The sequence below is a fragment of the Ursus americanus genome, chromosome 8 (assembly GCF_024610735.1).
Source record: "Ursus americanus isolate L20-20 chromosome 8, mUrsAme1.1.p, whole genome shotgun sequence".
Classification (NCBI taxonomy): domain Eukaryota; kingdom Metazoa; phylum Chordata; class Mammalia; order Carnivora; family Ursidae; genus Ursus; species Ursus americanus.
This window is the reverse complement of record NC_142134.1, coordinates 78,377,562-78,402,071: the sequence shown is the minus strand read 5'-3', so window position 1 is coordinate 78,402,071 and position 24,510 is coordinate 78,377,562. Positions and strand designations below refer to the sequence as shown.

General features: G+C 46.8%; 1 protein-coding gene across 11 annotated transcripts in view; it reads left to right on the top strand.

The window, feature by feature from the left end:
• The window catches only part of EVC2 (EvC ciliary complex subunit 2), a 140,878-nt gene that overhangs the window by 30,732 nt on the left and 85,636 nt on the right, over positions 1-24,510 (top strand). For all 11 annotated transcript variants that reach the window (XM_045771464.2, XM_087864283.1, XM_087864280.1 and 8 more), the window contains 2 exons: positions 8,110-8,244; positions 11,798-11,937. In XM_045771464.2, the coding sequence (XP_045627420.2) occupies positions 8,110-8,244; positions 11,798-11,937 (275 nt within the window). The remainder of the gene's footprint in view (positions 1-8,109; positions 8,245-11,797; positions 11,938-24,510) is intronic.

Sequence of the window (24,510 nt, the reverse complement as noted above, 5' to 3'; positions counted from 1 at the left end):
GTTCTCTTTAGACACAGAGGTTTTGTTTCCTTTCCATCAATATTTTAATGTAACCTCTGTGCAATGCTATTCATATTTATACAGTGTATTGATTTTTTTTTTCTTATCCAGTAGGTATACATATCAGGGCACAGAGGGCTATTTCCAGCACAAATGGAGAATTTGCATGTCATTTTGGTTTTAATTAAAATGTAATATTTAGAATCAGGAGGATATTCAAATATGGAAACAGAACTGGTTCCCTCACCATATTTGATAACAGCATCTTTGGACTGAGGTTGATTGATCAATAGCCAAAAAAGTCATATGTGGCATTGTTCTTTGATTCAGTTTCCAATAAATGTCTGGACCAAAGCTCCAGCCAAAGCTAACCTGACTGGGACTGTCTTGAAGGTCAGGTTGACCTTGTTGGTCTGTGAGAAAAACTGAACCTTGACTGCAGCCCCAGGAACGAGGACTGCTTTTAGCTTCTAGCCCCTAGTAATACATTTAATGTTCTTATAATCTACAGCCATTCCTAATTAAACTGGTCACAGACTGGCTTCTCCAGAAGCAGATGCTGAGACAAAGTTTGGGGTATAGTATGTTTACCAGCATTCAGAAAACAGTTAATATATCTGGCTTGAGATGGCCCTCCTTAGAAAGGCCTGCTTGCAAGGTTAGCCCTTGCCCAATGTCTGGGAACTTGGATTTCAGAATAGTTGCCACCATTCCCCCAACTGATAAGAGTGGCTCACTGTGCTGAAGCTAGTATAAATACAACTAAATGTATATAAATATATTATAAACAATATATTTTATTCTTAATGCCTGCTTTCATTCTGGGAGTCTGAAACTTTGGAACATGCTAGGGAGAGGGTGCCTGGATAAAAGCCCTGGGCACTGAGTCTCTCATGAGCTTTGCTGTGTTGTTACACCTGTTGCTGGAGGAACTAAACAAGTCCTGTGTGACGGCCCTGAGAGAGGACTCTGGATTTCTTCAGGATTTCACCCCATGTGCCTTCTCCCTGTGCTGATTTTGCTTTGTATCTTCTCCCTGTAATAGATCATAGCCGTGAGAATGACTATAGGGTGGGTCTTGTGAGTCCTCCTCGTGAACCATCAAACTTGGGGTGGTTGTGGGGTTCCCCCCAGCACAATCAGTGATCACCTGTGCAGGGAAGAAGGTGGAAGTGGGATTGGGCAAAAGAGGACTGCGAAGTTGTGATCTGTGTTACTGTGATCTGTGACAAAGCCTCACCTGGCAGTGAACTCTGGAGCAAGCGTTGCCTGTCTGAGGGTCCCTTGTCAGGCTAAATGGCTGGCCATTATGCCTCTGCCATGCTCTGTTACCAGACGTGGGCTGCCTCCAGGAAGGGCATGAGCTCACAAGGTGACTCTCTGCAGCTGATCTAGACCGTGAAGCTGGAGGCTCTCTACTGACCACACTGCCCACAGCTGGGCACCAAGTTTTTCCTCGAAGGGGGGTCTGAGTGCTGCATTGCCTTGTCTACCTTTAAAAGCTATTTATTATTCTTTTTGTTGTCTCCTGGTTATACAAGTAATACATGCTCTTGTAGAGATCTTAGAAAACACAGAAACAGGGGCGCCTGGGTGGCACAGTGGTTAAGTGTCTGCCTTCAGCTCAGGGCGTGATCCTGGCGTTGTGGGATCGAGCCCCACATCAGGCTCCTCCACTATGAGCCTGCTTCTTCCTCTCTCACTCCCCCTGCTTGTGTTCCCTCTCTCGCTGGCTGTCTCTATCTCTGTCAAATAAATAAATAAAATCTTAAAAAAAAAAACAAAAAAACACAGAAACAAAGAAAAAACTCATCAAGCAATCACTCAGCAGAATTACAGAGGATATTCCTCATAGGTTATATATATGTACATGTGTGCATATATATTATTTTTGTTCTGATGAAATTGGGATTTTCCTGTGTATATGGTTTTTAAAAATTAATTAATTAATTATTTAAAAAATTAATCTTTTATTATGTTCAACAATTCATTAGTTGTATATAACACCCAGTGCTCATCACAACACATGCCCTCCTTAATACCCATTTTGTACCTTCTTTAAAAATGTTACATTAGGGGGCGCCTGGGTGGCACAGCAGTTAAGCGTCTGCCTTCGGCTCAGGGCGTGATCCCGGCGTTATGGGATCAAGCCCCACATCAGGCTTCTCCGCTATGAGCCTGCTTCTTCCTCTCCCACTCCCCCTGCTTGTGTTCCCTCTCTCGCTGGCTGTCTCTATCTCTGTCGAATAAATAAAAATAAAATCTTAAAAAAAAATGTTACATTAGGATATAAACATTTAGAAATAGTATTAGAATTTCAACATACAAAAGTCGGTTACATTTCTACACACTAACAATGAACAATCCAAAAAGGAAATTAAGAAAACAATTTCATTTACAATAGCATCAAAGAGAACAAAATGATTAGGAATAAACTTAATCAAGAGGTGAAAGACTTGTACAATGAAAACTACAAAACCCTGCTGGGGGAAGTTAAAGGAGACACAAATAAATGGAAAGTCATCTTGTGCACATGGATTGGAAGACTTCATAATGCTGTGATCTACAGATTCAGTGGAATCTCTGTCAAAATCTCAAAGGCATTTTTTACAGAAATAGAAAAACCCATCCTAAAATTCATAAGGCATTTCAGAGGAACCTGAATAATCAAAAAAAATCTTGAAAAAGTACAAAGCTAGAGGTCCCATACTTCATGATTTCAAAACTTATTACAAAGCTACAATAGTCAAAACAGTGTGGTACTGGCATAAAGACAGACACATAAACCAGTGGAACAGAATCAAGAACCTAAGAAAACACTTGCATGGATAGTCAAATGATTTTCGACCCAAGTGGAAAGACTAATGGGAGAAGGAAAGGCATTTCAACAGATGATGTTTGGGAGACTGGATATACACACGCAAAAGAATGGAGTTGGACCCTTGCCTTACAGTATATACAAAAATTAACTGCAAGTGGATCACAGACTTAAGAGTAAGACCCCTTAGAAGAAAACGTAGGGGAGAACTTCATAACATCAGATTTAGTGACGATTTTTTTTATATGACACCAAAAGCACAAATGACAAAAGAAAAAAATAGGATTGAATTACATCAAAATTAAACACTTACGTGCATCAAAGGATACAATCAACAGAGTGTAAAGCAGCCCATGGAATGGGAGAAAATAACATTCATACCATTTTAAAAACGCTTGTGTCTTAGTCAGTTTTTGGGCTGTTACAGCATATTGCTATAGGCTGAGTGGCTTAAACAACAGACATTTATATTCTCAGTTCTTTAGGCTGGGCAGTGCAAGATCAGAGTGTTGGCAGATATTGTGTCTAATGAGATCCACTTACTGGTTTGTAGATTTCCTCTTCTCATTGTGTCCTTCCATGGCAGAGAGCAGAAAGAGCTCTGGCCTCTTCATTTCCTTATAAAGGGACTAATCCTATTCATGAAGCCTCCACCCTCATAACCTAATTATCTCCCAACGGCCTCAGCCTCTAATACCATCATATTGGGGGTTAGGATTTCAACAGATGAATTTTGGGGGGCACGAATATTCAGTCCATAATGTCCTACAATTCAATGATAATTAAAAAGCAACATGTTTGAAAAATGGGCAAAGGACTTGAACAGACATTTCTCCAAAGAAGATATACACATGTGTGGTACTCACATGAAGACACTAATCATTAGGGAAATGCAAATCAAAGCCATGATCATACCACCTCATACATATTAGGATGGTTACTATCGGAAAAAAAAAAAGATAAAACAATTTGGCTGTTCCCCAAAAATTAAAGATAGAGTTACATAATCCTGTAATTGCACTTCTGGGTATATACCCAGAAAAATTGAAAGAGATATCTGTATACTGATGTTTGCAGCAGCATTATTCACAATAGCCAAAAAGTGGAAGCAACTCAAGTGTCCAACAGTGAATGAATGGATAAACAATATATACATACACACACATAGAATTTTATTCAAACTTAAAAAGGAAGGAAATTCTGCCACATCCTACAACATGGATGAACCATGAAGATTTTATACTAAGTGAAGCAAGCCAGTCAAAAAAGACAAATACTGTATCGTTACACTTATGCGGTGTTCTTAGAGGGTCAAATTCATAGAAACAGAAAGTAAGATGATGTGTGCCAGGAGCTGGGGGAGGATTAAAGGGGAAATGTTTCAATGGGAACAGAGTTTCAGTTTTGTAAGATGAAAAGTTTCGGGGATAGATAGTAGGGGTGATTTCAGAACAATGTCATTGTGCTTACTACTACTGGAATGCACGCTGAAAAATGGTTACGACGATAAATTTTACGTTTTGTGTATTTTACTATAATTAAAAATATTCAAAAATTTTAATGGTTAAATATTTAGAACTCCAAAGGAAAAGGGGAAAACTTAAAATTCCTAGAAAGCAAAAACAGACCCTTCTAAGTCATCAGACACATTTATGCCAGAAGACAGTGGGATGATACATCCAGTGTTCTGAAGAAAAATGGTTTGGGACCTGAGTTATAGATTCAGCCAAGTTATCAATCCAGTGAGGGCAAAGTAACAACATTTTAAGACATATGAAATAAAAAATCTTTTCTAAACAGATCTGAGAATACTCCATGGAGTTTGGGGCTGGCGGGAAGAAGCATCCAAGGAAAAGAAAGAAATGGGATCCAAGAAACAGTTTTGCTTTAATGAATAATGTGTGACAATACAGAAAGCTGTGAAGAGAGGGCTCCAAATGACGGCAGTGCAGCAGGCCTGGAAAGTAACCAGTCCTGATTAGATCAGAGTGTCAGAGCGTTCTGGGAATGAAGACTTTAAGAAAAAAGAATCCATTCCCTGTAACAGATAATACCATTAAGTAAATGGTATATAACCAGAAGAAAAAAGAAAGACAGTGAGAAACTCCAGGACAAACAAAAAGTACACAAAAAGGAGTGTCACTCCAAACCGAAGCTAATAACTAAAGATCTGGCATGATTTTGAATAATTGATAAAGTGTAAGAAAAGGGACTGAATTAGAAATATACTGCTTTGGAGAGCAGATATATAGTAATATAGGGTTACACTTTGTACTTTTCCAGCGAACAACATTTTCCTAATCATCATCATAATAATGTCTTTTAAAATTTTTAGTTTTAGTTTCTGGAATGAAACTATAAACAATCACAAAGAATTGTGGTTATAGAACAAAGTATATATGTTATAAACCTAATAAATTATGGAAGAAAGAAGTGGGAAAGGCAAGTTGGAGGCAAGTGTGGGATGCTAGTTTCATTATCTTCTTTAGTAAGAAGATGAGATGACAAGAAATGGTCTCTAAATTAAGTGCTATAAAAGTTGAAGTTTAATTTTTTAATTTAAAGTTACAAAGGTGGCTAATTGAAAAACTAAAAATAATCATTACAATTAGAAGGAAGTACGGAAAGGAATATTTATAGGCTACAAACCCTGTAAATCTGTAAGGTAAAAATTCCTGACCTAAAGTCACATCTGTCAAAACAGGAATTCAGTTAATAATATGTAATTTGATGACTCAAGAAGTAAAGATACATGCATAATTTTTAGAGTATTTAAGTTAACTAACCATTCTGGTTAACTAAATCATAAAAACTAAAACCAGTACTGGTTTCAGACTTTCACCCCTGGGAAGCTGGATTAGAGTGGATAGGGGAAGGTAACAAAGGGAAATTTTCTTTTCTTTTCTTTTTTTTTTTTTTTTTAAGATTTTATTTATTTATTTAACAGAGATAGCCAGCGAGAGAGGGAACACAAGCAGGGGGAGTGGGAGAGGAAGAAGCAGGCTCATAGTGGAGGAGCCTGATGTGGGGCTCGATCCCAGAACGCTGGGATCACGCCCTGAGCCGAAGGCAGGCGCTTAACCGCTGTGCCACCCAGGCGCCCCGCTTTTCTTTTTTAACACGTGACTTCTGTTAAGAACTCTTTTCCCTAGTATACGTACATTACTGTGCTTTTTAAAAGTAATAAAGTGGTTACATGATTGCTCATTATATGGATTGAATACTTTATAGAAACTTAAAATATAATCACTCTTTGTTTTGGGGACATTTAGGATCCATACACGTTTGTGTTACTTTATATGATGCTTTGCAAAACAGCCTTATATATGAACAAATCTTTGTGCGTATTTCTAGACCAAACCAACCTGTATATAAGGCTTTATGCATGTTTTTAAGTTATTTCCCGAGGAGAGAATCCTAGGCATGAAATCACTGGGTTAAAGGGCTGACCGTGACAAAGCCTCTTGTTACGGACACACATATTTTGTCCCTCTTGTTTTTGAGTGTGGACATTTTGATGAAAACGTTCCAAAGGATGCAAGTGTTATCAAAATGTGAGGCTCTCAGTCCAGGTCTGTTTTTGAGGCCACCTTCTGATAAAATGGCTCACTAATGCCCACCGTACAGCTTCTCCATTACTGTATAAAGGAGTTGCCTTTGTTTACGCAGCCCACAAGGGAAGACGCGGCAATAATCACTGGTGTTTAGTGAGCAAGTATTAAAGCCAGACACTCTTTTAACGACCTCATTCAACTTCATTCATATTCTTGTTTAATCCTCAGTACAACCCTTGGAGGTGGCCCACTGTCTCAATTTATAAGGGAAGGAGCAGAGGCCAAGAGAGATGAACTCATCTGACCGATACTATGTGACCAATAAGGCAGAGACGGTGCCACACCCAGGTGGTCTGAGTCCTGAGCCCAAGCTTCACCCACTCTGCTATTTACAGGTCCCCCTTACCTGTGAATAGGAGGTGGACCTGGGTCAGACCCAGTCAGTGCCCACATAAAGAGTATCATCACACAAATGGAGAAAGAATCCCAACTTACAGCCCTGTACACAGTAAATACTCAGTAAATAATTGCTGATTGATCCATGAGCCAAGCTTTGTACTAATTCTATATTACTACTTTATTTAATTTTTATCCCCATTTTACAGATGAGAGAAGTGAGGTTGCTGGAAGTCAAGTCCCTCATCCAGGGTATCACAACTGTTCTGACAGAGGCGGCATTTCAATCCAGATCTGTCGGATTAAAAATCCAGAGCTCTTTCTTTTGTTCAGAATGTCTTTGGGAGAACTCAAGGAGTTAAGCCTTGTGAAACCCTTAGCCTAGCGGTTCTCAAAATGTGTTCCTCGGACAAATAGCACAGAAAAGCCACTTCTGAGGCCCTGCCCCCAGGTCTAGTGAATCAGGAGCCCAGGGTGGGTCTTGGGGAGGCACGTTTCCACAAGTCTTGCTGGTTCTGATGCATGCTTAAGCGTGACAGCAGTCTCAGTCCCGCGCCTGGCCCATCCCGAGGGCTTGTCAGGTTCAGCCGCTGCTGTGGTCTCGAACCTAAGGAAGTGGTGGCGGGAGGGGCTGAAGGTGGAGCGTCTAGGACTTAGCAGCTTCTCACAGTTGTTTGCTGCCAGCTGCTCCTGGCCTGTCACGGATGCATATTTGTCTCAGGCTCTCGCTGGCTGGAGCCCAGAGGACGCCTCTGAAGAGAGAGAGGGCTGGGCACGTTAAGCTAGGCTGTCGGTTTGCTTGGCAGCCGGCTGCCTCCCTGCCCTGCGCATCCTCTAGCGTGGTCCTGAAGGCCAGAGTGGGCTGCGGGTTGCCGCTCTAATGCTCTTGGGAAGGGGGAACAGACGGCGTGGGGGGAAGGGAAGGGCACTACAAATTCTGCCCTTGACTCAGAGCAGCTCACGGGTCCCTAGTGCTGCCTTAGGTTTGTTACACATGGATCCAGGCATGTCACGTTCTGGGGTGCCTGCAGTATGCCAGGCTTGGGGTGGGTGGTCCTACTATGTGCAAGCCGCCATGCTGGGCTCCTGGCAGCGTTTGTCCTGCTCAGTGCTTCAGCTGTGCCGTGTGGAAGCCACGCCGTGAGGGAACAGGCTCGGAGAAGTGCAGCGCTGGGCTCAGGCCGAGATGGTCTCAGCCAGTGGGGACAGAGCTGGGGCCAGAGCCAGGCCAGTCTCGCTGACTCCGTGCTGCTTCTGCTGTAACTCTTCCTTGTGACCTGAGAGATGTGAAGTGTGACCATGGACAAGTCCCTCTGTCTCTCTCTCTCTCTCATCCCCTAGGTTGTCCCAAACCATGGTCTTCATGCGGCAGGATTCTTCATAGCCTCCGTCGTCTCCTTCGTGCTGACCTGGGTCACACTTTTCTTCCTGGCTCGATATCAGTGTTTGAAGGGAGGCCTGCCCACCAGACATCAGGTGGGTCTCCATGTGCGTTGTGTTCCTGGAGGGTAGTTGGGTTGGCAGTAGCCGCGAGGCCGATGTTTATCCTCCAGTTCAATGGGTCTCAGCCCTGGATCGATGTCCCAGTCCCTGGGGAAATGACAGACACTCGTGTCCAGGCTCACCTGCAGAGACTCTGACTGGACGGTCCCAGGATGTGGCCCTGTCATTAGTCGTTTTTAAAGCTCCCTGGATGTTTCCAGCAAGTGGCCAAGGTTGAAGGGCCCCTGCGGTCTGACTGGATAACCCACCCCCATCTGTGTGGCCAGCTCTTTGTTCACGCCACACTAATTCAGGTCCTGGTCCACACTCCCTGCTGAAAGGTCTTTGGAGACTCACTTCATCCTCAGGGGGAGACTGGATCCTTTGGCCTGGCTTAGGAATCCCCTGTGGCTAGCTTCTGCCCACCTCTGCTGCCCCTGTCCACTTCCCCCCTCAGACCCAGTCAACCCAGTGACTCAGCGTTCCCTGGGGGGTGAGCACACCACACTCACACCAGGGGCTTTTCTAACCTCTCTGCCCTTCAGTGAGCATAGTTCTGGCTGGGGTGGGAGCCCTGTTTCCAGGTTCCTGGCCTAGCTTCTGTAGACCCCACCAAGCACACCTCCTAATCTGTTGGACTTGTCTGTGAATGTCTTAATCTCTATTCCTGTCTTGCTCTGGGTTCCCACAGAAGCACACCCCGGGACCAGAGTCCAAATGCAAGTAGTTTATATGGGGAGTGATCCCAGGAAGTATTGGTGTGGGGTCAGGAGGTGAGGCAGGAAGGGAAGGCAGCTGGTCAGGTTATCCCTGTGGGTTTCTGGAGCTTCACCCTGCCCAGGACCTCTGGGGACAGTAGGGAAATAGCCTCAGAGTCATCCCACCTGAAGAGGGAAAGAGCTGGAGTATATATCATACCCCATTGGTCATTGGTCGAGGACATGGGGGTAAAGGGGCTGTTAGAAGGTGGGGGAAGAAGGACTGTCCTCCCCATTGAGAAGGCCCTTGGAGACCAGAGAACGAAACAGGCCTCTCCATACCATTTATAGACTTTTATTCAGGATAACTTACTGACAGGGGATCAGGTCAGGGGTCATCCAGGCGCTGTGCGGCCATTCTCACAAAATCCAGACCTTAGTCTATGGATTTTATAGAGTGAGGGGTTGTGCAGAGGGCATTGTAGTGAGATCATCCACTCGTACCTCCAAGGGTTCGCGTGCCCGTGATTGACAGCTACCCTTTCATTAGATCTTGTGGCACCATCCGTGCATCGGGAGGGGGAGAGACTATGTTATCTTTAACAAATTTTCAAAGGGCCTAAACAAGCCTCCCCCTTCCAGCGTTGGTGGGCATTTCTAAGCTATGTATCTTAATCTCCAAGGGGCCTGGAACACGTAACCACAAGAGAGGACATGAATGAGATGGAGGGCCACAGAGGGATTCAATATTGTCAGCATTCCCACAGGGGCCTGGACAAAGGGTGATGTTATTTCCCTGGTATGGGCTCTGAAGGCCAGCAAAAGCCTTTAGGGAAAGAAGTGTAGGTATCGACTGATGGATTTTGGGCTAGTAGACACTGAAGCAGCAAGGGCGAGGGGACATGGGTAGAAAACAGATGGTATCTGCCACCATCCCTGCTGCTTGGTACGGAGCCTGGTGCTTGGAAGGCCCTGAATAATCCAATCGGGCGGCAGTTCATAGAGTGAGATGAGCTTTGCGGAGCTGCCCCCAGAAGGCACTGCGGGGAGTAAGCATCCATGGCAGGTTGGTCCCTCCAGGGCCGGGAGGGCTGGAGCTGCTGAGACTCGGTGTCATCCAGGGGCCCAGCACCTTGAACGGAACATCTGCCATCTCTCCCCCTCACTTTCTATTGAGGAAACTGAGGCCCATGAAGTTAAACACTTGCTTCAGGCGGCCAAGGGTAGGTGGGATCTGGCTTCTGGGGGCCGTGTCTGGAGGCTGCAGGTCCTGTCCCCATTGTTCACTTGGTGTCTGCTTCCCAGAGGGGAGGATGGTCATTTCAAAGTGAGATCGGCCCACAGTGTCCGTGGCAGGCAAAAGGGAGGAGGAGGTAAAGGGCCCCTCTAATCAGACCTTGGGCTTCTCTCCCAAAGCCATTATCCATCACAGAAGAACAAACCGTCCCTGCTACTTTGATGAGGGAGCAGGAATCATTCCTGGAGATGAAAGGCTGATCGTTACACCTGCAGAGAGGAAAGAAAAGTGTTGATTTAAGGTCTGAAGACCCTTGAAGTTCACAGAATGAACTCTTTTCCCATTTTTCTTTATTTTTGCCAGCCTGAGGCAACCAGTGAGACAGTGTGCTATAAAACACGAGACAGCCTTCTTCTCCCCTTCTAGCACCTCACTCCTCCTACCCTAGGAGTTAGACCGATTTGGGACCAGATACCAACCCTGACTCTTCATGAGCTGTGTGAGTGCAGATAACGTTATTTTACCCCTCTGAGCTGCGGTTTCTTACGTGTAATGTGGAGCAACAGCACTTACTTTGTTGTGACAGTTGTGTGATAATGACACATACAAGACACAGGGACAGGAATTCTTAAATATTAGCTATAGTGATCACCCATTTTGCAGAATCAACAATAGGGACAAAAGAGACATCTATCCAATCATTGGGTTGGGCTTAATTATCTCCCATGTCACTTCCATTTGACAATTCTATATTCTGAGTAACAACCAGCCAGATGCATGAAGTTGAAGTCTATCTGCCAAATGGAATTTCTCTCTTCATGATGATTATGGTGATGGTGCTGGTGATGGTGGTGATGATGGTGATGATGATGATGATGGTGATGGTGGTGATGATAATGATGGTGGTGATGGTGGTGATGATGATGATGGTGATGATGATGATGGTGGTGGTGATGATGATGATGGTGATGATGGTGATGGTGGTGATGATGGTGATGATGATGATGGTGGTGATGGTGATGATGGTGATAATGATGTTGGTGATGATGATGGTGATGGTGGTGATAGTGATGATGATGGTGATGGTGGTGATGGTGATGATGGTGGTGATGATGGTGATGGTGGTGATGATGATGTGATGGTGGTGGTGATGATGGTGATGCTGATGGTGCTGATGATGGTGATGCTGATGGTGCTGATGGTGATGGTGGTGATAATGATGTTGGTGATGATGATGGTGATGGTGGTGATAGTGATGATGATGGTGATGGTGATGATGGTGGTGATGGTGGTGATGATGATGGTGGTGGTGGTGATAGTGATGATGGTGAAATATTTTTATAGGTCTTTACAGGTTGCAAAGGCCTTTCCATCCATTGTTTTGTCTACATGCACAGTAACCCTGTGCAGGGCTACTACAAATATGATCCTACTCATTGATGAGAAAATGGAGGTCCAGGGAAATGCAGTGTCTTATCTGAGTTTACTCTGCTCACAAGTGGCGGGGCCAGCAAAGTTCTCTGACTGCAGATCCCTGCCTTCCCTCATAACTTTCTCAGCATATGACATTCACAAGAAGGCCCACGCAGTTGTTCCTGAAATTTCCCTGCAGGTTCAGCATCATGAGAGCAAGCTGGAGCACTCCCAGTTCACCTCAGCCGATGGTGTCGATGAGGACCTCGCTCTCAATGACCAAATGATTGACATTCTGTCTTCAGAGGACCCCGGGAGCATGCTTCAAGCTTTAGAAGAGTAAGAATTCTCAATCACACTATACTTGCTTGGATGTGATGAATGCTTTAACTGCACTGGCCTGAGTGCAAACACTGAGTACATTTCATTCATTCATTCATTCAATCGTTCATTCATACTTGCTTGGATGTGATGAATGCTTTAATACACTGGCCTGAGTGCAAACACCGAGTATATTTCTTTCATTCATTCATTCAGTCAGTCAGTCATTCATTTGTTATTCAGTCGTCATCATGGAACTACTGTTATGCTTAGTATTTGGGAAAGGGGTGAATAAGACATAGTTCATGCTATGAACTAATGGGGAAGACAGACACATAAACAGAAGTGACCATAACAATTTGATGAACCCCATGCTAAAAGGAAAATCAAGATTAGCTGAGCCAAGAAGAGGGAGTAATTACCTCCTAGAGGGTCATGGAAATGCTTCCCGGAGGAGATGATATTTTAACTAGTTCTTGAAGCCTGGATATGAGCTTTCCAAGTGGATTAAGAGAAGAAAGACTTCAGGCAGAGGGAAGAAAGAGCAGATGAAAGGATAGGAAATAAGGAAGATGCATTTGGTGAAGCAAAGTAGCTCGGTATGACTGATGTATGGATGGGGGTATTGAGTACAAAGAAATAAAGGAAGAGGCAGCTGGAGAGAGAGGCCAGGCCAGGCAGTGTGTTTGCTGAACTGAATTCCATTCTTTTTATTTATATAACAAATACTTATAACATACCACCCGCGTACAGCAGAACCTAGAGCCGGACGCAGTTCTGAACATTTCATGAATACAAACTCGTAATCCTCTTAGCCACCCTACAGAGCAGGTATTGCTGTTCTTACCATCTCGTGGATGGCGACTTGAGAGCAGCTGTGGAGCTTGCCCCGGGGTTCACACTAGTAAGTGAGAGAGCCAGGCTCAAGCCCAGGCAGTCTGGCTGTGGGGAACACGCTCCCAGTCAGGTTGCTGCTGCACTGCTCACGGCTGCTCCTGGCCAGCGCAGGGATCCCAGGCCACGAGCCAACTCACTCGGTAAGGCTCATGAGCTTGGCCTTTCCCCCTGTCCTTTTGGCAAATATTTACAGTGGGCTTCTTTGTGTGTTTCCTTTCTCAGCGTCCAGTTGTCTTCTAAAATTCTGTCTTCTCTTTTACTTCTTCAAACATATGATGCCTAATTATCTTAAAGTCTCTGAAACTTGATTATCTTTACCATGTCCTGTGCCTTTCATCTGTCCTTGCTCTTAGTTTGTGATCCTGTTTCCTGTCTCGTCCTGTGCCTGGGTCGTTTTGATTGTGTGCCTGACAGTGTATGTGAACGTTTAGGATGACAGTCGAGGACTAGGATGAAATTATCCACTTCTGGACAGCTAGGGGCGTAACCGTGGATTACCTCCACACAGAGACTGAGATCACTCAGAGCAGGGCTTCAGGTCCTTAAAGGGCTGTCTGTTTCTGGCTTATCTTTTCTCTTAAGGCATTTGTACCAACCAAAAGCTCTGGGACTTCATCAGGATGACCTCTCCTTGGAGTCCCTGGACTTGAGTTTCTGTCTCCCCAGTTCTACAGATCTTTTGAGAACTCTGCAGAGTTTATCAGCCCTTGGGCTGCTTCTTCTGGCATGTAGCAGGTGCCTTTCAGAATGGGGCGACCCCAGATGTAGGGGTATCTACCCCTCTGTATTTCTTTGTTCTGCTAGGTCTTGACCTCGTCTTTTATTACTCCTTGTTAGTTCTTGGATGGTCTCAACCTGATTTTGCTTTTGCCCAGCTTTTCTAACTAGCTTTTGATGGGATAGTTTGTCCAAATTACCTGGATCACTCTTAATAAGAACAGAACCCATCTTTGTGTAAGCTGTATTCTCGGTGATGAACAGGCATAGTGCCTGCCATGGGCGTAGCCTATGTGACAGATGGACAGTGAAACAGGCAAGGCCCCAGATAGCACAGAGCAGTGGCGACACCCAGTGGTCCCTGGAGTTAGATCGGGGTTTAAGTCTGGGCTGTGCCACCACGTGCCCTGGGTCAAGTTACTTAAGTGAAGGCTCCAGGTGAGACAGGGGCTAGTTCGTGGAGGGTTCTGAATGTCAGGCTCCGCAGTAGGCACTGGAGACCCAGGGAGTGGCCTGTTAATATGGGCAAATTTGTGTTCTCGAAGGCCACTCCAGATACAAATGGAGAATGGCTTAGAAGGGTGAGTCCAGGGAGACAGTTGTAGGAGATGTGGGTGTGTGACGAGGGCAGGAGCAGTAGGCTTGGGGGGGTACACAGGAAGGTTGCCATGTGGCTGAGTGGGTCTACCCAGAGGGGGTGTAGTTTGCACATTGAAGGGGAGGGAAAAACTCAGGGTGCCTCCCTAGGGTTCTGGGTTCCGTTTGCTTGTTGGAGTGGGTGAGGAGGGGGCATTCACCGGTTTTACTGCTTGCTAGATCCCTGGAGCCTCTGCCTGTAGAACGTCCACAGAGAGGACGTATGAGAGGGGTAGGCCTTCCTGAGAGCAGTGGGACGCTCAGTCTGGGGCCACAATCTTTGGAAGGTCCATTTATACCAAATACACCATCTGAACACATAGGATTCGTTATTGGTTATATCAGTTGTTTATTTTTCCTTTCTTTGCTTTCTTTTTTTTTTTTATTATTATTATATTATGTTAGTCACCATACAGTACATCCCTAGTTTTTGGCGTAAAGTTCCATGATTCATTACTTGCGTATAACACCCAATGCACCATGCAATGCGTGCCCTCCTTAATACCCATCACCAGTCTATCCCATTCCCCCACCCCCCTCCCCTCTGAAGCCCTCAGTTTGTTTCCCAGAGTCCATAGTCTCTCATGGTTCACTCCCCCTTCTGTTTACCCCCCTTTCTTCTTCCCTTTCTTCTCCTACTGATCTTCCTAGTTCTTATGTTCCATAGATGAGAGAAATCATATGATAATTGTCTTTCTCTGCTTGACTTATTTCACTTAGCATTATCTCCTCCAGTCCCGTCCATGTTGCTGTAAATGTTGGGTAATCATTCTTTCTGATAGCTGAGTAATATTCCATTGTATATATGGACCACAACTTCTTAATCCAGTCATCTGTTGAAGGGCATCTCGGTTCCTTCCACGATTTAGCTACTGTGGACATTGCTGCTATGAACATTGGGGAGCATATGGCCCTTCTCTTCACTACGTCGTATCTTTGGGGTAAATACCCAGTAGTGCAATGGCTGGGTCATAGGGTAGCTCGACTTTTAACTTTTTAAGGGACATCCACACTGTTTTCCAGAGTGGCTGTACCAACTTGCATTCCCACCAACAATGTAAGAGGGATCCCCTTTCTCCACATCCTCTCCAACAATTGTTGTTTCTTGCCTTGTCAATTTTTGCCATTCTAACTGGCGTAAGGTGGTATCTCAGTGTGGTTTTGATTTGAATTTCCCTGATGGCTAATGAATTGGAACATTTTTTCATGTGTCTGTTAGCCATTTGTATGTCTTCATTGGAAAAGTGTCTGTTCATATCTTCTGCCCATTTTTTGATTTGTTTATTTGTTTCTCGTGTATTGAGTTTGAGAAGTTCTTTGTAGATCTTGGATATATTGATGACTATTAGTGACGGGACCACGTGGAAACCCCTTACACTGGATTCCATTTACGACAAACTTCTTCTGATTCTAGATTCGGGGTGCATAGCTTCACCTGAGCACCTCCCACTGCGGACTAATTTCTGTCAATTTGGAGTCATCTCGATGCTGATGGGTTATAATGCCCTATATCTTTACATAATATTTTATATTTGTGCAGCATTTAAAAATGCAGAGTCTCTTTTCCATGCGTTAATTGGGTCCCCTGCTAATGCTCTCCAGGAGGGCATCCTGTTTTTAGTATTTGCTAGTAGAAAATGTGCTGCTGTCCTCAGTATAGAGGTGTGTGCAAGCCGCACATCTGGTAAGTGACAGGACAGGACCGGAGCTTCCTCTGTGGAAGCTTGGCCGTGGTACATTTCACAAACACTCTCTGAGCCCCAGTTTCTTCATCTCTCGACTAGGGAAACCATAAGCGCTAAAGAAACCATTAAACTGTGAAGTTTAATGATAGGACAGGGATTTGGTGGCAGAGTCCTCTCTGGGTTCTGCCTCGGAGCCGGGGCCTGACTTGAAGGGACATGAGCAGATGGTAAAGAGACGCGCGTTCAAGAGGGTCAGCCCCTCTTGGAGTCTTTCTCAAGAGCGGTGCAAACAGCAGCTGAAAATCAGAGAGCTTGGGAGCAAGATGGAGCAGCTCTGGTCCTGTCCCCTGGGGAGCCTGGAAACGGTGTCCCATGGTGTGTAGAGACGGACCCAAGAGAGCACCAGAAACAGAGCGCTGTCTCTCCTTCCTGAGGAGTGCCCGGTCACTGGTTTGAGAGAAGAGCTCTCTCGTGTCTGACTCATGGCACTTTGTGAGTGGAGCTGTGTTCTAAGCACAGAGGGACTTCCATCCTGCCTGAGGGCTGCCTCTCCCCAGCCGAGTGCCGTCGGGCCGTGTCGGGCCTTCAGCCACGAGCGTGCAGGGCTGTCCTTGCACCGAGCTGGGCACCGGGCCTTGTTCGTCCGTTTCCAGGTCCAGGGTCGTGCAGCTTGGCTACCTGAGCTTTGTGAAGCCATTCACGTGTGATCCTTCATTGTAGCTTAATTCCCTAATCAGAATGCCAAGGGCAACAAATTCAAATTTGCCACAATACCCAAGAGGAAGGAGCGAGGATTGGATGGGCAGTGGGGAGACAGGTGGCTGGTTACTGGCGGAGATTTGTAAATGTCTCTTACTACATTAAATGGTAGGAGCAGGTGATTATCAAAGTATTTCCTAGCTGAAAGTCTGTTTTCTTTCAAAACGTAGAAACGAAAAGTGGAGTGAAATGATTTGGCTTGTGTGATCAGCACCTAGATATTTAATTTGCAAGTAGGTCGTACTCCACAACCCCTGCCCAGAGGATTTAGGGCTGTCATTAGCATATGTAGGTATGTAATACGTGTGTGTGTTAATACACAATAGTACACCCAATAGTAACACGTAGTAGTGACAACGTATAGCATGAATGGTATCCGTACTATCTGGGAAGGTATTAACCATCCTGTTTTTGTTGTTGGTTCAAGAAATGATGGTGTATAAGGAGCACGGGCTTCCTTGAGCCCCACATTCTGTGAAATGAACAGGCTGCAGTGTGCTGCTCTTGGCGTGTGAATGCCGCGAGGACACTGAGGTCACCAAGATTTTATTCTTATAAATCACCTAGGAGCTCTGGAATTTTATATTTATTTCTTCTTGGGCACCAGTCTTGTTTTGCCCAGAGAGTGTTTAAGATTTATTGTCAAGCACGACCTGAGAGTGCTCAGCTGGAGAGCTGCATTTGTCCCGTCCCCCCTCGTCCCCCTACCCCTTCCCTCCCTCCTCCCCCGCCCCGCTCCTCTCCCGCACCCCCATTCCAATATTCAGTATTTATTGAATGCAGGTTGTATTTCAGACTCCGTGGTTGACCTGGTGTTTTTTTTTTTTAATCATAGCATTGTCAGTTACTTTTAATCTTTCCATCTTGACTTTACAGTCAGGCTTAGGAGCTCCCAGAAAGAAAATGTCACTCAGAATGTCAGGGGCTTAGGATGCATGGAAATCTGTGATTGTGTCCTCGCTAAAAACAGCTTTTTTCTCTAGCAAATAATTTATCCCTTTTGTAATTCTTACGCGAAGTTTAGCTGGGCGTCTAAATATGCCATTAGGTGTCTTGATTGCATCCTCGTTTCTCAGACCTGCCAGAGCCCTAACCTAGCGCTCTCTTGCTGATTTATCTTTGACAAAGGGCATCTCCTTGGTTTGCATGGTTGTTTATCTCCAACATCATTTCTTCATGGGCCTGTCTCTTACAGAGAGGATCTGAGGGAGAGGTCTTTCCTCTAGTTTGTGTCAGGCTCCTAGACCGTTGTCATAATGGAGGCGGCTCAGCCCCAAGCATGCAGAGGCAAGAGGGAGGAGGAACCGGGCACCACTCGAAGCTCCTGGAAGTTTCTGGAAGCCTGGAGAACCCACAGTCTCTTAGCTCCGGAAGCTTCTAGAAGCCTGGGGAACCCACAGTGTCTTAGCTCCGGCCTTGCTCTGGCCCTGACCACCGCCAGGCACCTCTTTCCCGTGACCTTAGGTAATTCTCACAGTGTTCTGGAAAGGAAGCTGATGTTCGGAAAGGTTGATTGGTTTTGCCTAAGGTCATACAAATGTTAGTGGGTTTGGGCCCAGGCCCCTGTGCTTTCATTTATTTTTTCACATTAGAAGTTTTATTTTTTTTATTTTTTTAATGTTTTTTATTATATCATGTTAGTCACCATACAGTACATCCCTGGTTTCTGATGTAAAGTTCGATGATTCATTCGTTGCGTATAACACCCAGTGCCCTGTGCTTTTAGGTCCATTGTTCTTTTAGGAACTTTTAGAAAAGTTGCTTTTAGAAAAGATTGCACTTAGATTTTTCCGAAAGAGGCAAAGGAAAAGAAGAGAAAGAAAGGAAAAGAAGAGAAGAAAGAAAGTCCAGGCCTGTGCTTATTTCCTGTTATTTAAAGGAAGACCATCACTGTCTTTTGATGCTGCCAGCATCCCCTTCTAAACTGTCTCCAAGTTACGGTTCGTACAGAGTTGGCGTTGGGTGCGTATTGGCTGAATCGAGGCTTTTTAGATCCATGTGTTGAGTGGTTTCCGTGTGCCGGCCACGTGGTATATCTTTGTACAACTGCGCCCTTTTTATTCTGTATTAACACTGTGGCGATGTGATTTTGTTTCTCATTTGTGGAACTCAGGGAGATTAAGCGAGTCACCCAAAATTTGTGTAGTTCATTTGTTCCTTCTGGGTTGTTTGCTCCCGTGTGCAATCATTTTTAAAACGTGGGAGGCCCTGGCTCGATGCTGGCAAATCGTCCTGATGTTGGTCCTCACGGGAAGCACGCAAGCAGAGTACAAAGGCGCGCACGGCTCACCCTGCAGTTCCGCAGTGTGGGGAGCTACGAAGGAGCAAGGGGCTCGGTTGCAGAATAGCAGGGGCTCACGTTCACCTGGGGGCTCTGGGAGGCCCCAAGGGGTGGGTCAGGGGAGCTGAGACCTGAGTGATGAGCACCCCGTGGGGGCCACATGGACGGAGCTCATGAAGGGACGTAGGTGGGCACTTGAGGGTCTAGAAGGGGATGAGGCTGGCATGGCAGGAGCACGCGGAGATGGGCTGGAGGGTCACACCGAGCCAGTGCAAGGCATGACCTGGAGCAGCTTCCATTAGTCATTCTAAGTGCCCCCCGTGCCCCGACTTACTTCACACTGCTCAAGGCTGTCAGAAGCCGCTTTACTTGTCTTATCTTTTCTTTAACATTGGATTCTGTCTTCCCATCCAGGCAGTAGGCTTGCAAAGGCAGGGACTTTCTGTCTTGCACACTGATCTAGCCCCAGTGCTTCAAACTCTGCCTGGCACACAGTAGGTGCTTGTGGGGATGATGCCGTGCCTCTGCCTGGCACACAGTAGGTGCTTGTGGGGGTGATGCCGTGCCTCTGCCTGGCACACAGTAGGTGCTTGTGGGGATGATGCCGCGCCTCTGCCTGGCACACAGTAGGTGCTTGTGGGGGTGATGCCGTGCCTCTGCCTGGCACACAGTAGGTGCTTGTGGGGGTGATGCCGCACCTCAGTGATAAGCTGGACGGAGAGTCTCCAGCAGATACATTAGAGGCTATGTGGTTAATTTGGCAGCTAAGGTGGTGAGAAGGTGCGGTGTTACTCAAACCAGGAGTAAGCACAGCACGTTCCTAGGTATGAAATGGCCTCACAGGCTGCCCAGAGTTCGCCCCAGGGCGTCCGGCTGTGGAGGGGACACCTAGCAGAGTGGCGTTCAGTTGGCAGCCGCCAGCTCCCTTGGCTGTGGTCTGGCTGGGCTGCACAGGGGCCCCTCACTCAGGGCCCGTTTCCCAAGAGGACCCCCAGGGTGTAGGTCTGTGTGATGTCCCTCCCGCTGGCTGCATGGGGGTCTGTGGAATCCAGGGACGGACGAGGGAGGATAGCAGCACCCACTGACGGCTTGGGAGTGGGCTTTCTGGGAGAAGAGCCGTCAGCATACAGGGATGCTACTTCCTAAGACAAGAGAAGAGGGAGGATTGAGTTTTGAAAGGATCCAGAGGCATTTCTGGGCTGAGCGAGTTGAAGATGCCTAGAGACACCAGACGGGCATGTCTGTTCAGACACAGGCTCGGGGCTAGAAGTGGCAGCTCTGGGACCCAGGAGGGAGAGTGGACAGTGGCATCGAGGGGTGGGGAGCGGGACAGCGCTCTCAGGAACTGCAGCCTTTACCCCGTCAGAAAAGTAACAGGAACCCAGGGCAATGAGGGCAGGAAAGCAGAGAGAAGGGGGTTCCAGAAGAAGGGGTGACCAGCTGTGTCTGATGTTGCCTGCAGTTCCATCAGGTGAGGACTGGGAGGGGTCTGGTTTTTGCAGCCGGGAGATGGCCGAGGGCCAGAGCAGATTTGGGGAGCATGGGGCAAGTAGAATGGCCACCATAACCACTGTGACTCCACTACTTTGCCATGCAGGGGAGCAGAAATGGGGAGCAGCAGACTAAGGGCAACCTGGGGCCAGGAGAAGGACATTTACGGTGATGCCAGAGCCCTGAGCATTCTGCTGGGGACAGTCCTCCACAGACAGGGGGAGGCCAGGGTTTGGGGGGAGGGCAGGGACAGTTGCAGGAAAGAGGGTGCTGAGAAGATGGGAGCCAGGGCTTGGGTGTCTGCACTGGGGAGGGGCTGGGCCTTGCAGGAAGGAAGGTCCAGAGTACTCAGGGACGCGTGCAGGGGTGTGGATGGGAGGTGTGAACACGGCAGGTACCTGTGTGATGCTTCTCAGTGACGTACGACATGAGGACATCGGGAAGAAGAGGAGAGGGCTGTGGGAAGGTGTGGGACAGCCCTGCCTGAGTGGACAGGTGGCTTAACAGCAGAAGCCCAAAGCATTACCGGGCAGGTAGGCTGCGCATGCGAGGCCAGAGGCCCCAGCCAGCCTGGGAGGTGCAGAGACTGCCGAAGGTCAGGAGGGGGAGGGTAGAGCCCAGGGGTTAGAGGTTGGGTTGAGAAGCAAGACCTCCTGGTGTGGGTCCCAGCAGTGGCACTTACTGTCAGGTGACTCTGGGTGTCTTATCTATCAAGTGGGGCGAGCGGTGGCTGTCCCGTAGGTGCTAGGACAGAAGCTGGCCCCAGGCTCTGTGTTGGGGAGCAGGAGAGGGACGAGAGGTGTTCCCTATGACCACACAGTTGGGGGCTCCAAAGAACAGAGCTTATTCTCCCACGGTGCTGGAGGCCAGAGGCTCAAAGTTGGTTTCCCGGGGCTGAAGTCAAGGTGTTGGCAGGGCGGCATCCTGTCGGACGCTCCGGGGCTGAAAACCCGCTCACACACCTGTGCCCTGCTGCCCAGCTCCCACGAGCTGCCGGGTTCCTGCCAGTGGCTGACAAGCCAGAGAGGGATTTTTTATGGGGGACAGAGTGGGGACTGTGGCGGAGCAGAGCGGCAGTAATGCCCATCTTGTTTCCATGGCAACCCTCACTGTCCTCTTCCCGGCAACGCGAGGGTTTCTTGGAGGAGCCGCTTTCCTTCTTCCAGCAGGTGTTTCCCGAGACCCCGCTGAGCTCCTGGTGCTGTGCTAGGTGAGGGGCTGGAGATGAGGCTGAGAAAAGCAAGCACCCCCAGAATGCCCACCGTCTACGGGGGAAACAGCTCATGCACGAATCAATGCAGCGCTGTGAGACCGTGCAAGCTGGAGGAAGCATCGAAAGGGCCTCTGCCGCGTGCGAGCGGTTTACACCTGGTCCAGCGAGCCTTTGCGGGGTGTGATGTGACGTTCTCCCTGACTTGGCGTCCATCTAATCCACACCACCCCATCCAGGCCACGAGGCTCATGCATCATCTTGGGGGTTTCTTAGAGATAAAAGGAATCACCCCAACTGTTGGAGTATCCAAGGGGGTCAGGAAGGAGCTCCATTCTCCCCTCCCCTGGAGTCCTGAGCCAGCGGGGAATAAGACATAGGTCGGGCACGTTCTCCAGCCTGGCCAAAGCACAAGTCAGCCTCACTTTGATTACTCTGAAAACCAGGTTGGACGACGTGGCTTACCTGCAGGCATTATGCGCCCCGCAGCGACACTGCACGCCTCCCCGTAAAGCCATCTTTGGAGACCGCCTGCTCTGGGCCACCGTGTGCTGTGGCTGCTCACGCCAAGTGCCAACCCCTGGCCCCCCGTCAGTTCCCTCACAGAGCTCCTCCACGCGCAGGGGCCCCGAGGACAGGGAGATGTGCGTGGCCTCTCGCCGGCACTGGCCATTTTGATCAGCCTCCCAACCAAATGAATGCTCGTCACAAACGCAAAGTCTACGCAGGCAGGCAGGAGTAGAGCCGGCTTTTCTGGGGATGGCGGTGCTTCTAGCAGACTTTAGGGGTTCTGCCCTGGGCCACCCCCTTGACCTTACTATACACGGTTGGTTTGGCACCAGCCACAGATACCAGCCCGGAGAGAGGCTGTCAAAAGCAAGCCAGAAACTCCCCGTGCCCCCGGAGAAGACCACGTGTATAGTCCTCGACTCTGATTAATGCCCACGTTTCTTTTTTCTGTCTCTTAGCCAATTTTTTGAATAGTAAATAATGAACAAGGCGAGAAATGAAAGTGGCATAAAAGGCCGTACGGTGAAAGTCAGACTGTCTTCTCATCCCCGCACCGAAGGCCGTCCATGCCCCGTGCCATGCATGTATCCTTTGGAGATTGTCCGAGGCGATACGCGTATTTACACATATACTCCCTTTTTAAAAATGTAAAATAATAGCATACCTCACACACTGTTTTGGGTTTTTTTTCCCGCTTTGCAACAATCTTGGAGATTGTTGACCGTCTGTAACTATGGAACAACCTGTTCTTAATTTTAAGTGGCTGCATAATATTCTAATAATAGTAAAGATTACTGAATTTATTGAGAATTTAATATAAGTGAGAGACAGCTCTGATTGTTTTTAATTATTTACTTAAACTCAATTTAGTTAGCATATAGTGTATTATTAGTTTCAGAGGTAGGATTCAGTGATTCATCAGTTGCATATAACACCCAGTGCTCATCATATCACGAGCCATCCTTAATGCCCGTCACCCAGTTACCCTCCACCCCCCTCTCCTCCGGTAACCCTCAGTTTGCTCCCTAGAGTTAAGAGTCTCTTATGCTTTGTCTCCCTCTCTGATTTCATCTTATTTTATTTTTCCCTCCCTTCCCATATGTTCATGTTTTATTTCTTAAGTTCCCCACGAGTGCCTATGATATTTGTCTTTCTCTGACTGACTTATTTCACTTAACATAATCCCCTCCAGGTCCACCCACGTCATTGCAAATGGCGAGATTTCATTTTTTTGATGGCTGAGTAGTATTCCGTTGTATATACACCACATCTTCTTTATCCATTTATCTGTCGATGGACATCTGGGCTCTTTCCATAGTTGGGCTGTTGTGGACATTGCTGCTGTGAACATTGAGGTGCACATGCGTCTTCAGATCATTACATTTGTATCTTTGGGATATATACCCAGTAGTGCAATTGCTGGGTTGTAGGGAAGCTCTATTTTCAACTTTCTGAGGCACCTCCACACTGTTTTCCAGAGTGGCTGCACCAGCTTGCATTCCCACCAGCGGTGTAAGAGGGCTCCCCTTTCTCCGCATCCTCTCCAACATTTGTTGTTTCCTGACTTGTTCATTTTAGCCATTCTGACAGGTGTGAGGTGGTATCTCATTGTGGTTTTGATTTGTATTTCCCTGATACTGAGTGATGTTGAGCATTTTTTCAGGTGGCTATTGACCACGTGTACGTCTTCTTTGGAGAAATGTCTGTTCACGTCTTCTGCCGATTCATTGACTGGATTTTTGGTGTGTGTTTTGGGTGTTGAGTTTGATAACTTCTTTACAGATTTTGGATATTAGCCCTTTATCTGATAGGACATTTGCAAATATCGTCTCCCATCCTGTAAGTTTTCTTTTGGTTTTGTTGAATGTTTCCTTTGCTGTGCAAAAGCTTTTTATCATGATGAAGTCCCAAAAGTTCATTTTTGCTTTGTTTCCCTTGTCTTTGGAGACGTGTCTAGCAAGAAGTTGCAGCTGAGGTCACAGAGGTTTCTGCCTGTGTTCTCCTCTAGGGTTTTGATGGATCCCTGTCTTACATTTAGGTCTTTCATCCATTTTGAATTTATTTTTGTGTATGGTGTAACAAAGTGGTCCAGTTTCATTCTTCTGCATGTGGCTGTCCAATTTTCCTAGCACCATTTGTTGAAGAGACTGTCTTTTTTCCATTGGATATTCTTTCCTGCTTTGTCGAAAATTAGTTGACCATTGAGTTAAGGGTCCTCTTCTGGGCTCTCTATTCTGTTCCATTGATCTATGTGTCTGTTTTTGTGCCAGTACCGTACTGTCTTAATGATCCCAGCTTTGTGATAGAGCTTGAAGTCAGGCATCGTGATATCCCCAGCTTTGGTTTTCTTTTTCAAAATTACTTTGGCTATTTGGAGTCTTTTGTGGTTTCATACAAATTTTAGA